At 44.5% G+C, this 14,070-nt stretch overlaps 1 protein-coding gene across 2 annotated transcripts in view; it reads left to right on the top strand.

Moving 5' to 3' along the window:
• LOC129836477 (heterogeneous nuclear ribonucleoprotein L-like) overlaps window positions 1–14,070 on the top strand; it is a 63,902-nt gene extending 49,832 nt beyond the window's left edge. The window contains exons 7-13 of one of the 2 annotated variants that reach the window (XM_055902725.1): window positions 5,675–5,740; window positions 6,196–6,410; window positions 10,299–10,420; window positions 10,613–10,814; window positions 11,360–11,417; window positions 11,522–11,620; window positions 12,432–14,070. In XM_055902725.1, the coding sequence (XP_055758700.1) occupies window positions 5,675–5,740; window positions 6,196–6,410; window positions 10,299–10,420; window positions 10,613–10,814; window positions 11,360–11,417; window positions 11,522–11,620; window positions 12,432–12,487 (818 nt within the window). In that variant the 3' untranslated portion in view covers window positions 12,488–14,070. Of the gene's footprint in view, window positions 1–5,665; window positions 5,741–6,195; window positions 6,411–10,298; window positions 10,421–10,612; window positions 10,815–11,359; window positions 11,418–11,521; window positions 11,621–12,431 lie in introns of both variants that reach the window. The other variant, XM_055902724.1, reaches the window with a different exon arrangement.

Raw genomic sequence — 14,070 nt, 5'->3', positions numbered from 1 at the left:
GCTTTATTTGTTTTTTGAAACCAGGTTTGCTGTTCACTTACGCTAAATAATATTGAAGGGAGCACTCATGGCTCTGTATAATACTGTACGTTTCCTTGAATTTGTTTTGGATATGGGGGGCATGCCTGGTGGTGTCAGTGCTGTGTGTAAGTTGACTATGCAAACAATTAGGAATTTCCAACACATTAATGTTTCTTATAAAAACAAGAAGTGACGCAGTCAGATTTTCCTCAACTGTTAGCCAAGAGAGACTGGCATGCATAGTATTAATATTAGCCCTCTGATTACAGTGAAGAGCAAAACTGATTAGAATGTAGAGCAAAACGTGCCGCTCTGTTCTGGGCCAGCTGCAGCTTAACTAGGTCTTTGCAGCACTGGACAATAATCAAGATAAGATAAAACTAGAGCCTACAGGACTTGCTTTGTGGAGTGTGACCTCAGACCTCTCCCCATCTTTAAAACCATTGAATCTATATGTTTTGACCAGGACAGTTTACAATCTAAGGTAACACCAAGTAATTTAGTCTCCTCAACTTGTTCAACAGCAACACCATGTATTACCAGATTCAGCTTAGGTCCAGAATTTAGGGAATGATTTGTACCAAATACAATGCTCTTAGTTTTAGAGATGTTCAGGACCAGTTTGTTACTGGCCACCTAAGGGTTTCAGTGACTTCACCAGCTGTGGTTGCTGATGCGGATATACAGTGGGGAGAACAAGTATTTGAACAAGTACGGAATTTAAAACACAAATCCAGAAAATCACATTGTATGATTTTTAAGTAATTAATTTGCATTTTATTGCATGACATAAGTATTTGATCACCTACCAACCAGTAAGAATTCCGGCTCTCACAGACCTGTTAGTTTTTCTTTAAGAAGCCCTCCTGTTCTCCACTCATTACCTGTATTAACTGCACCTGTTTGAACTCGTTACCTGTATAAAAAACACCTGTCCACACACTCAATCAAACAGACTCCAACCTCTCCACAATGGCCAAGACCAGAGAGCTGTGTAAAGACATCAGGGATAAAATTGTAGACCTGCACAAGGCTGGGATGGGCTACAGGACAATAGGCAAGCAGCTTGGTGAGAAGGCAACAACTGTTGGCAAAATTATTAGAAAATGGAAGAAGTTCAGACCCTCGGGCTGGGGCTCCATGCAAGATCTCACCTCGTGGGGCATCAATGATCATGAGGGAGGTGAGGGATCAGCCCAGAACTACACGGCAGGACCTGGTCAATGACCTGAAGAGAGCTGGGACCACAGTCTCAAAGAAAACCATTAGTAACACACTACGCCGTCATGGATTAAAATCCTGCAGCGCACGCAAGGTCCCCCTGCTCAAGCCAGCGCATGTCCAGGCCCGTCTGAAGTTTGCAAATGACCATCTGGATGATCCAGAGGAATGGGAGAAGGTCATGTGGTCTGATGAGACAAAAATAGAGCTTTTTGGTCTAAACTCCACTCACCGTGTTTGGAGGAAGAAGAAGGATGAGTACAACCCCAAGAATACCATCCCAACCGTGAAGCATGGAGGTGGAAACATCATTCTTTGGGGATGCTTTTCTGCAAAGGGGACAGGATGACTGCACCGTATTGAGGGGAGGATGGATGGGGCCATGTATCGCGAGATCTTGGCCAACAACCTCCTTCCCTCAGTAAGAGCATTGAAGATGGGTCGTGGCTGGGTCTTCCAGCATGACAATGACCTGAAACCCACAGCCAGGGCAACTAAGGAGTGGCTCCGTAAGAAGCATCTCAAGGTCCTGGAGTGGCCTAGCCAGTCTCCAGACCTGAATCCAATAGAAAATCTTTGGAGGGAGCTGAAAGTCCGTATTGCCCAGCGACATCCCCGAAACCTGAAGGATCTGGAGAAGGTCTGTATGGAGGAGTGGGCCAAAATCCCTGCTGCAGTGTGTACAAACCTTGTCAAGAACTCCAAGAAACGTATGATCTCTGTAATTGCAAACAAAGGTTTCTGTATCAAATATTAAGTTCTGCTTTTCTGATATATATAAATAATAATATAATTATAATATAATATAATAAAATGCAAATTAATTACTTAAAAATCATACAATGTGATTTTCTGGATTTTTGTTTTAGATTCCGTCTCTCACAGTTGAAGTGTACCTATGATAAAAATTACAGACCTTTACATGTTTTGTAAGTAGGAAAATTGGCAGTGAATCAAATACTTGTTCTCCCCACTGTAGGTGAATCCTCAGCATACACGGACACACATGCTTTGTTTAATGCCTGAGGCAGGTCATTGGTAAAAATGGAAATGAGTAGAGCGCCTAGAAAGCTGCCCTGCGGTACACCACACTTTACATGTTTGACCTTAGAGAAGCTTCCATTTAAGAAAACCCTATGAGTTCTATTAGATAGATAGATAGCTCTGAATCCACGATATGGCAGAGGTTAAAAAGCCATAACACATACGTTTTCTCAACAACAGTTTATGGTCAATAATATCAAAGTCTGCACTGACATCTAACAGTACAGCTCCCACATTCAGCTTCAGGATAGTCTTCGTTGAGGAAGATGTACCTTGAACCTCAGGAACTTTACCACTACTTTACCACTAGGGCCTGTTACCTGGGTCTGTTACCTGGGCCTGTTACCTGGGCCGGTGGTGAGTTTTCCAGTCCTGTGGGCACGCTCCACCTCAATCTTCCTGTGGTCCATCTTCAGTTTCTCAGAGATCATTTCCCTCACTTTGTCCTCAGACTCCGTCCAGGTCTCATGTGGAGATTCTGCAATTGCATCCACAACCATGTTGTTCCGCCTTGATTGTCCCTCGAGTCTGATTTCTCCGTCATTGTTATCATGGATTCACACACAGATCTGATGTCCTCTCTCAATGACTTACAGATTGCTGTAATCTTGCCATTCTCCTGTTTGAACTCATCGAGCTGACCCGGGAGAACTGCAAACTGTTCTTCAGGTCCTGGACCTCTCTGGTCTGGTCGTCCATGCTTTTATTAGTTGACTCCACCAGTATTTGGACAAAACACTTGAAGCTATTTTCTTGTTGTTATAACAACTGCTTGTAGAACTATTTTTGTTTGTTTAAAGATCCTTCACCTGTTATAGAGACACTACTGTCCTCAACGGTACTCCCGCCGGCTTTGGTCTTTGTTAGGATAGCAATGTGGCGGCAGGTAGCCTAGTGGTTAGAGCGTTTAGACTTGTAACCAAAAGGTTACAAGGTTAAGGTTAAGATCGAATCCCCGAGCTGACAAGGTAAAAATTTGTTGTTCTTCCCTGGAACAAGGCAGTTAACCCACTGTTCCTAGGCCGTCATTGAAAATAACAATTTGTTCTTCACTGACTTGCCTAGTTAAATAAATAAAATAAAATGTAGGTTACGCTGTTACTCCTCGCATTTCCAGACAGGGCAGTTCGCAGGGAAGATTGAAAACAACAAACAGCAGAGATCTAGAGAGCCACAAACCTGGGACAATCCGTGGTCCCTGCCACAATGGCTATCTGCATCGCGGGCTGCGTTTATGCTCTCAAGAAAACACCACTAGCTTGATAGGCAGTTAGCTATCATTTAGGCTAGCTGCTACACCAAGCAGCTCCTCAGACCCGGCCTTGGTTGGCAGGATCTCTGGACAGATAGTAGCAGACCCATCAACTGATGCCAACCGTGTCGCGGGATCCAAACTCAAAAGGTAGCTAGATAGTAACCAAATCTTTTCAATATACTTTCAAAACTTTCTAAAACAACTAACTTTCCAAAACAACAAACCGAGCTTTCCCTCGTTCCGCGGTCCGTGTTGTGCGGTGCTTTCAAGACAAATGGAGGCTAGAGGATGTGCAGTGTAAAGCTGAGTGTACAGCAGGGGCCTGCAGTCTCTCCGAGGGAGTTCTTAATGATGGATTGTTTTCCCTTCTACCAAAAGGACGAGGAGACTAGAGGAAATAGGGGGATTTGTGAGGGGAGGGGGATTTCAGGGTATTTGAGGGTATTCGTGGCCTGATTGTGGAGGGAGGGGCCGTAGCGTGAGATGGGGGGAGGGGGGGGGGGGTTTAGGTGACTTACGCTTGCACAGCAGATAAAACAATGAACCCTGCTGCACGTCCCTAATTTGTGACTGAAGGTCACTCTGTCTGTTTGATGAGCTTTCTCTCTCTCAATAATCCGGTACCAGTACCCCTGTATATAGTCTCGTTATTTGTTACTTTTTGATTAGATTGTTTTGCTTAATTTTTTGTAACTTCCATTTGGGTGGCGCACAATTGTCCCAGCATCGTCCGGTTAAGGGAGGGTTTGGCCGGGGTAGGCTGTCATTTTAAAATAAGAATTTGTTCTTAACTGACTTGCCTAGTTAAATAAAGGTTAAAAAATAATGATACGTTAGTTTATTTAGTAAATATTTTCTTAACTCTATTGAACTGCATTGTTGGATAAGGGCTTGTAAGTAAGCATTTCATGGTAAGGTCTACACCTGTTGAATGCGGCACATGTGGCAAATAAAATTTAATTTGAATATTTGATTTGAACTATTATTAGGCAGGTTGAGGGCTCCTTTTGGACTGTTCTTGTGGGAGATGGGACTGCAGCTGCTCTTTGTCCATCCTGTGCCTCCATGTATCTCACTGTGATTCTGTGGCAGATGTGAACTGACTGTATGATGATGTAACACAGGTTGATGTTGTGCACTTGTGCTGAAAGAGACAACCTGTGCCAATAAAGCCAAGACCTCAGTGAGAGGGTTGCTGACTGTTCACGCTAGTGATGTAATTCAGGTACTATTCCTCCACCAATCTTTGTATTACAAATGTAACAATGTTTTCCCCCTATTTAAAATGTGATATTTTATGTTTCTTTCTATTCTTGTGTTTTCTCTCTACTGTTCCTTGTCTATAGGTTGTGAAGGATTTAAATTGTATTTTTTTTTTAAAGTGAACTGCCGTTGGGGTTAACAGTAGGACCTACTTTTTAAAACATGTATTGGCGTCTTCTTCTCTCTGTGTGTATTAGTACAACATAATACTACTATTTAAAGTGCTACTACTATGGTAAAGGTACAACTGTGGAGGCATTGTAGTCCTTCTAATGCAAATTATTACCAGGAGCATGCTCTAATAGAGCGGCAGGTGTTGGGCCAGTAACTGAAAGGTTGCTTGTTTGAATACTGGAGCCGACAAGGTGAAAAATCTGTTGCTGTGCCCTTGAGCAAGGCACAACCCTAATTGCTCTAGGGGTGCTGTACAATGATGACCCTACTCTTTGTGGGTGTCTCAGGGGGAGTTGGGATATGCAAGAAACGCATTTCTATTACACACTTGTGTGTAACAGGACAAATATAAGCCCTCCTCCCAAAAAGTATTATTATGTGTGTTAATCAATAGCATTTTTTCCATATGTAGCTTTGACTTCATTATTGTGCCCTGTTGTGCCTTATGCCTGCACTGTTACTATGTGAACTTGTAATGTAAAGTAAGATTTCAACAGAGAGTGGGTTTCCCCAGTCGGTGTACTCATACTCACCTGTAATGTCACAGGGTTTCTGTCGCCTCTAATTATTCTGATTCTTTACTTCCAATGACCTTTCTATCAGTGTGTCTATGTGAATAGCACCTATTTGAATTTGTAGCCCAGAGCCATTTACCTCATACTCTCTCCCTATGTTGTGGATGTGTTGATGTTTCAGAGCGTGGGAAGGGCAGGCAGGCCATACTGGGAGAGCACCCGTCCTCTTACGGAGACAATGGATACGGTAAGATCCCGCCTCTCAGCACCAAAACACTACCATATTACTTAGTGTATCGGCTTCCTCCATCTCTAGACACAAACTGCTACATTATCCACTCTATCCACACAGACTGCTACATTATCCACCCCATCCACACTCCTTATTCCTCAGGTAAAACCCTGCCCGACAACCTCTATGCCTCGGATGGTATAGATTCCCAAGTTTATCTGAAGGGGAGAGGATTAGAGAGTAGAGACCTCCCACCCTGCTTTGTCTCCAGAGGCTACCCATACATAACCTACCTCCAGACTCCTTTTACCATCAGGCTTGTGTTGAGTAGGATCAAACAGGACAAGAAAGTAGTAGCTGACCTCCTCCATTTCAAAATGTTTTATCCAGTTTCATGCCTACTGAACACAACTCAGGTGTAAGTGAAAGTTGTAACCCCTCCTCCTTTCCCCTTGTGTTATGTATTCCAGGGTCACACTGCCCCCTGCTGCCTCTCCCAGGGAACAGCAGGTACAAGCTGAGCTCCCATGACATCCCAGAGGTGGTGGCTTACCCCCTGCCCCAAAGCTCCTCTTACAACAACCACGGCTCTAGCTCTGTCGCCATGGTGAGCGGCCTGCACCCCACCAAGATGAACTGCACTCGCATCTTCAACCTTTTCTGTCTCTATGGCAACATCGAAAAGGTCAGCAGCAGAGGTCCACCTTAGGAGGGACTTGAGGGCATCCATTTGTGTGTTTGTGATAGTTTGAGTGTGAATGAACATTTCTTTGATGAATTCATTTTTTGTTGTCAGTGTGTATTATTCTGTTTGAAGTATTTCTGTTTGAAGTAGGTGTGCTAAAGCAGTAGTTCTCAATCTCTCCTGGTGACCCACAACTGTTCCATGGATTTAATCTATTCCAGAGCTAGCACATCTGATTCATGGCGCCGGAGAAGATGGCTGACGTTTTACCTGCTCCTAACCAACTGTGGGGGTTTTTTCTCCGTTTTTTTCGTTGTTTGTAACTTATTTTTTAACTTATTCTGTACATAATGTTGCTACTACCGTCTCTTATGACCGGAAATAACTTCTGGACATCAGAACAGCAATTACTCACCACGAACTGGCAAAAGCTATTTTTTCTTTGACGAGCCCGACGTGAAAGACATACTGCTTTCCCAGGAACAGGCCCAAATCCCCATCATTTGCGTGAAGAGAAGACAGAGAAAAAGAGGTCGGAGGTCGAGTTGCATTCGGAGAATTCGTAGGCGATCGGGGGAAAAAACACGGCCTTCCGTTCTACTAGCTAACATGCAATCATTGGAAAATAAAAACAACAACCTACGAGGAAGATTAAACTACCAACGGGACATTTAAAACGGTAATATCTTATGCTTCACTGAGTCGTGGCTGAACAATGACATTACAAACATACAGCTGGCTGGTTATACGCTATGTCGGCAGGATAGAGCAGCTGTGTCTGGTAAAACAAGGGGGCGGACTATGTATATTTGTAAACAAATTCTAAGGAAGTCTCAAGGTTTTGCTCACCTGAGATAGAGTATCTCATGATAAGCTGTAGACCACACTATCTACCTAGAGAGTTTTCATCTGTATTTTTTGTAGCTGTCTACATACCACCACAGACCAATGCTGACACTAAGACCGCACTCAATGAGCTGTATTCCGCCAGAAGCAAACAGGAAAACGCTCATCCAGAGGCGGCGCTCCTAGTGGCCGGGACATTAATGCAGGGAAACTTAGATCCGCTTTACAAAATTTCTATCAGCATGTTAAATGTGTAACCAGAGGGGGAAAAAACTCTAGACCACCTTTACTCCACACACAGAGACGTGTACAAAGATCTCCCTTGCCGTCCATTTGGCAAATCTGACCATAATTCTATCCTCCTTATTCCTGCTTACAAGCAAAAATTAGAGCAGGAAGCACCAGTGACTCGGTCAATAAAAAAGTGGTCAGATGAAGCAGATGCTAAGCTAACGGACTGTTTTGCGAGCACAGACTGGAATATGTTCCAGGATTCTTCTGATGGCATTGAGGAGTATGCCACATCAGTCATTGGCTTCATCAATAAGTGCATCGATGACGTCGTCCCCACAGTGACCGTACGTGCATACCCCAACCAGAAGCCATGGATTACAGGCATCATCCGCACTGAGCTAAAGGGTAGAGCTGCCGCTTTCAAGGAGCGGGACTCTAACCCGGAAGCTTATAAGAAATCCCACTATGCCCTCTGATGAACCATCAAACAGGCAATGCATCAATACAGGACTAAGATGGAATTATACTACACCGGCTCTGATGCTTGTCGAATGTGGCAGGGCTTGAGAACTATTACGGACTACAAAGGGAAACACAGCCGAGAGCTGCCCAGTGACACGAGCCTACCAGACGAGCTAAACTAGTCCGATGCTCACTTTGATGCAAACAACACTGAAACATGCATGAGAGCACCAGCTGTTCCGGACGACTGTGTGATCACGCTCTCCACAGCCGATGTGAGTAAGACCTTTAAACAGGACAACATTCACAAGGCTGCAGGGCTATACGGATTATCAGGATGTGTACTACGAGCATGCGCTGACCAACTGGCAAGTGTCTTCACTGACATTTTCAACCTCTCCCTGTCCGAGTCTGTAATGTTTTAAGCAGACCACCATAGTCTCTGTGCCCAAGAACACTAAGGTAACCTGCCTAAATGACTACCGACTTGTAGCACTCACGTATGTAGCCATGAAGTTCTTTGAAAGGCTGATCATGGTTCACATCAACACCATTATCCCAGAAACCACTCCAATTTGCGTACCGCCTTAACAGATCCACAGATGATGCAATCTCTATTGCAGTCCACACTGCCCTTTCCCACCTGGACAAAAGGAACACCTATGTGAGAATGCTATTCATTGACTACAGCTCAGCATTCAACACCATAGTGCCCTCAAAGCCCATCAATAAGCTAAGGACCCTGGGACTTAACACCTCCCTCTGCAACTGGATCCTGGACTTCCTGACGGGCCTCCCCCAGGTGGTAAGGGTAGGTAACAACACATCCGCCACACTGATCCTCAACACAGGGGACCCTCGGGTGCGTGCTCAGTCCCCTCCTGTACTCCCTGTTCACTCATGACTGCACGGCCAGGCATGACTCCAACACCATCATTAAGTTTGCTGATGACACAACAGTAGTAGGCCTGGTCACCGACAATGACGAGACAGCCTATAGGGAGGAGGTCAGAGACCTGGCCATGTGGTGTCAGGACAACAACCTCTCCCTTAACGTGATCAAGACAAAGGAGATGATTGTGGACTGCAGGAAAAGGAGGACCGAGCATGCCCCCATTCTCATCAATGAGGCTGTGTTGGTGCAGGTTGAGAGCTTCAAGTTCCTTGGTGTCAGGATGCATCACCAACAAACTAACATGGTCAAACACACCAAGAAAGTCGTGAAGAGGGCACAACAAAACCTATTCCCCCTCAGGAGACTGAAAAGATTTGGCATGGGTCCTCAGTTCCTCAAAAGGTTCTACAGCTGCACCATCGAAAGCATCCTGACTGGTTGCATCACTGCCTGGTATGGCAACTGCTCAGCCTCCGACCGCAAGGCACTACAGAGGGTAATGCGCACAGCCCAGTACATCACTGGTGCTAAGCTGCCTGCCATCCAAGACCTCTATACCAGGCGGTGTCAGAGGAAGGCCCATAAAATTGTCAAAGACTCCAGCCACCCCAGTCATAGACTGTTCTCTCTGCTACCGCACAGCAGCGGTACTGCAGCGCCAACTCTATGTCCAAGAGGCTTCTAAACAGCTTCTACCCCCAAGTCATAAGACTCCTGAACATCTAATCGAATGGCAACCCAGACTATTTGCATTGCCCCCCCAACCCCTCTTTTAAGCCGCTGCTACTCTCTGTTATTATCTATGCATAGTCACTTTAATAACTCTACCGACATGTAGCCTTGTGGTTAGAGGTCTGGGCCAGTAACCGAAAGGTTGCTAGATCGAATCCCTGAGCTGACAATGTAAAATCTGTTGTTCTGCCCCTGAACAAAGCAGTTAACCCACCTTTCCTAGGCCGTCATTGTAAATAAGAATTTGTTCTTAAATGACTTGCCTAGTTAAATAAAGGTTAAATCAAATAAATAAAGAAACCTACATGTACATATTACCTCGACTAACCGGTGCCCCCGTACATTGACTCTGTACCGGTACCCCCTGTATATAGTCTTGTTATTGTTATTTTACTGCTGTTCTTTAATTACTTGTTCCTTTTATTTCTTATTCTTATTAGTATTTTTTAAACTGCATTGTTGGTTAGGGGCTTGTAAGTAAGCATTTCACTGTTGTATTCAGCGCATGTGACTAATAAAATTTGATTCAAATTGTCAACTAATTATCAAGCCCTTGACTAAGTCAATCAGGTTAGCTAGTTCAGTGTGAAACAAAATTGTGAAATGTCTGGCTGGCCCCGAGGAGAGGTTTGAGAACCACTGTGCTAAATGTGTATGTAGCTATATAGTATTTGAGGCTTGCTATGCACATCATGTGTCTAAATCTGTGTGTGTGGCAGGTGAAGTTCATGAAGAGTGTCCCGGGCACTGCCCTAGTAGAGATGGGGGATGAGTATGCAGTGGACAGGGCCATCACTCACCTCAACAGCATCAAGGTGTTTGGCAAGCGGCTTAATGTCTGGTGAGTGTCCTTGTTAGCATGTTAGAGGATAGCTTAGCACCTGCAGTATTCAACCATGGAATTAATGTTATTATCTAGCATCTTTTTACTCATTCTTTGTATTCCATTCCATTCCCTTCCTCTCCATTTCTCTCTTCCTCCTCTCTCCCTCTCTCTCTCTCTCTCTCTCTCTCTCTCTCTCTCTCTCTCCAGTGTGTCCAAGCAGCATGCGGTCATCCCCAGCCAGGTGTTTGAGCTGGAGGACGGCAGCAGCAGCTATAAGGACTTTGCCATGACCAGGAACAACCGCTTCACCAGCCAAGGCCAGGCCTCCAAGAACATCATCCAGCCACCCTCCTGTGTGTTGCACTACTACAACGTTCCTCCCTGCATCTCAGAGGACCAGCTACTGAGGGTAGGGCTGTAATGATGTCAATGGTAGCGATAGGTTGTGAGCAGAAGCCTGAGGGGTTGTGGGTCAAGGCTAGGGGACGGGATAGAGGAAGTAAGGTAAGGTTTATGGTTAACTCCCATCCTGTATACTGCACTACTGCAGCGTCCCATCTGAAAGTACCAGCTGCTGAGGTTATGGCTGGAATGACAGGGTAGGGTATGGGGAAGGGTTTCTGAGGTCTGTATGGGGTAGGGTTTAGCGTTGACTCTCATCCTGTGAGCTGCACTATTACAAGCCCCTCCCCCTACATTCCAGAGGGCCAGCTGGATCTTGGAAGGAGGGTGGATGTCTGATGTTTGGTGGATAGGGGGCCTAAGAGATGAAACTCTTTTGCTGAACAATTACTTCCATAGAAGAAGCGGACCACTGATGGATCTACCAGTCATTCACTGTCAATGATCTCTGTAGTTTGACCGTTATTGAAGAGCTCCATCTTGTGTATGTGGTTAGAAAAACATGAGCGTTGTCTCAGCTGTCCTTGTTGACTGTTGTTTGATTTCTTACAGCTATGCTCAGAGCATGATGTACCAGGTTTCACCAAGTTCAAGATGTTTGATGCAAAGCGTAAGTTTAGCATTTTGTTCACTTCATTTTATTTTGTTAGGCTGTTGAAGGAGTTAGCTGTACTGTCATACTTAAGTTGTCCTACTGTCCTCTCTTGTCATCAGCCTCCTCCAAAACTATCTCTGGGTTGTTAGAGTTTGACTCCAAGACGCACGCGGTCGAGGTCTTGACCGTCCTAAACCACTACCAGATCAGAATACCAAGTAAGTGACCAGATGGCCTTGCTTTCCTCAACAGTGACCGCACTCTAGCACCAAACACTCCACCGTTAGTAGTCACTCTCAGCAGGATAACTGAGTGTGTCACATAGTCAGAGAAATGCCCAGAGAAATTGGATTCAGACCAAATTTACATGAAGACTAAAGACCTGAAGACTAAATCCTATCTTACATTCAATCTACCCCTTTACTGCACTGGCATAGCCTGTCTTATTGCCACACTATTATTCCTGAGTGAAATAGCATGGGGAACATGTTATAAAATCCAAGGGGGAGAACTCTGTCAATGTTGTCTGTTCTAGAAGCAGGTGGTTGATTTTCACAATATTTATCCTGTCTGTTGGTTGGCTCCACAGGTGTTTCAGCCTGGCCCTATGGCGTTGGTTGTCATCAGAGAGGGAGATTAGGTGTGTGTGTGTGTGTGTGTGTGTGTGTGTGTGTGTGTGTGTGTGTGTGTGTGTGTGTGTGTGTGTGTGTGTGTGTGTGTGTGTGTGTGTGTGTGTGTGTGTGTGTGTGTGTGTGTGTGTGTGTGTGTGTGTGTGTGTGTGTGTGTGTGTGTGTCATGAGACAGGGAGCACACTAGGACCAGAGTCTGTGCACCATCTGCTGCACACCTTTTTCTCTTCTCAGACCAGACTTCACGCTGCTGTGTTCAGAATTCTCCCTGCCAATGTCCCCAACAGAGTGAACATGTGTGTGGGCATGCCATGTGAGCATGTGTGTTTGTTTATGTGTAGGAATATGTGTGAGTGTGTGTATAGTAGGTGTGTAACCCAGTGTGTCTGACCTTTTCCAGATGGCTCTAACCCCTACACCCTGAAGCTGTGCTTCTCCACGTCCTCTCACCTCTGAGGAACTCAGGACCAGGGCACCAGCAGGACTGACCAGAGCCCAGCAGGAGATGGAGAGAGAGAAAGGATGGGGCTAGGAGGGACAGAGTACTGAGCTAACAAGACACTGAGACTCACTGTCTCCCGTTGTCTCCCGTTGAAGTGGAGAAGACTACTGAAACACACAAGTGTGAAACACTGGAAAATTGCTGAAGAGGTTTTCTCTTGTACCTCTTATTTTCTAGTATTTTCTGTTCTGTTAGTTTTTAAGTTGTCTCTATATAGAGAGAGCCAATCAGAACTAAGAACAGAGAGACGACACCCTCTCTTCCCAGCGTCCATTGGGGCTGAGCATGGTACTGTAATGTAACAGATGACCCCTGAAAAGACTTGTTGTGGACAGAATGAGATTACCTGCCAATTTTTGCATTGTGTTCGAAGACTGAATAGAGGACGTCCAATAAGCATCCATGCTGGTGAAGACTATCCAAAATGGTCGCCATATTTATGGGTTGACAGTGCTGCATTTATGCTCACCTTATGTAGTTGAGCAGCAGAAACTCAGTCGGTACTCCAGTGGAACAATGTGTCAAAATGAATTTAAAATCGCTCTGTAACATGTAAATGTGTATAGAATTGAAATGAAAGCTCTGCTATAGAGGGTTGGGACAGGGGAGCGGGTGATACTATTCATCTTATTTGAGGTCATTGTGTCAGCAGGTGTTTTGCTTTGGAGTGGACCGTTTAATGATGCGTTTTAGACACTGTGTTTGTACGATGTTTACACGTGAAGAGCCCATGGTCTGTGTAGTATGTCAGTGTTTTGGGGCACACTGTTTGAATGTTAGTACTGGGTTCAGTGTAGTATCATGGCTCGCCTGCACTGGTTCAGTGTCAGTAGTTTTGCACATTCAGATTGTTTTAGTGTTTAGTGACACGCCGATATGTCTTATGTTCACAAAATGGCTGTATCCAGAATCATTATACATCACCCCTAGCTCTTTGCCTCATTAATTAGCAAATATTTTGATATTAATTAGTATATTTAAAACATTTATGAACATTTTCAGATTTCCTAATCCCTCAAATACCTAAGGTTATTTGGGAACAGCCCTGTCAAAGAGTGTAACAAATAATATGACTGTACAAATTCTTTGCACAACAAATTTGGAATCCCATTTTACTTAAAAAATAAGGAAATGACATGTTAAAGCCAAATTCCATTGGTCTACTCTGTATGTACTACTGTATAACATGAGCAATTACATACAGTACAAAACTTAAGGTGTTAATCAACCTTTCTGCAAGTAGCAAATTGCTATTGTATCTGCTGCAGGGGAGGCTTATCCAGGCACAGGATCGGGTTTGGTTGGTTCTGGATGCATCCTGAGAATGTGACATTCATTAAGCATTCAACAGTCTACAGATCCTATTACATTTTATCATTCCAGAATTGTTCCACATTCCGACTTCCATTTCAAAAGCCTGGAGTTACCATAAACAGCAGTCTTGTGCTTAAGTTCATGTTATCATCAAATGTAAGACACAGGTGGGCAGATCCCATGACTTCCATGTCTGACTGGTCATTAAATGGCGTTGTATCTA

The sequence above is a fragment of the Salvelinus fontinalis genome, chromosome 37 (assembly GCF_029448725.1).
Source record: "Salvelinus fontinalis isolate EN_2023a chromosome 37, ASM2944872v1, whole genome shotgun sequence".
Lineage (NCBI taxonomy): Eukaryota > Metazoa > Chordata > Actinopteri > Salmoniformes > Salmonidae > Salvelinus > Salvelinus fontinalis.
This window is presented reverse-complemented; position numbering and strand designations above follow the sequence as displayed.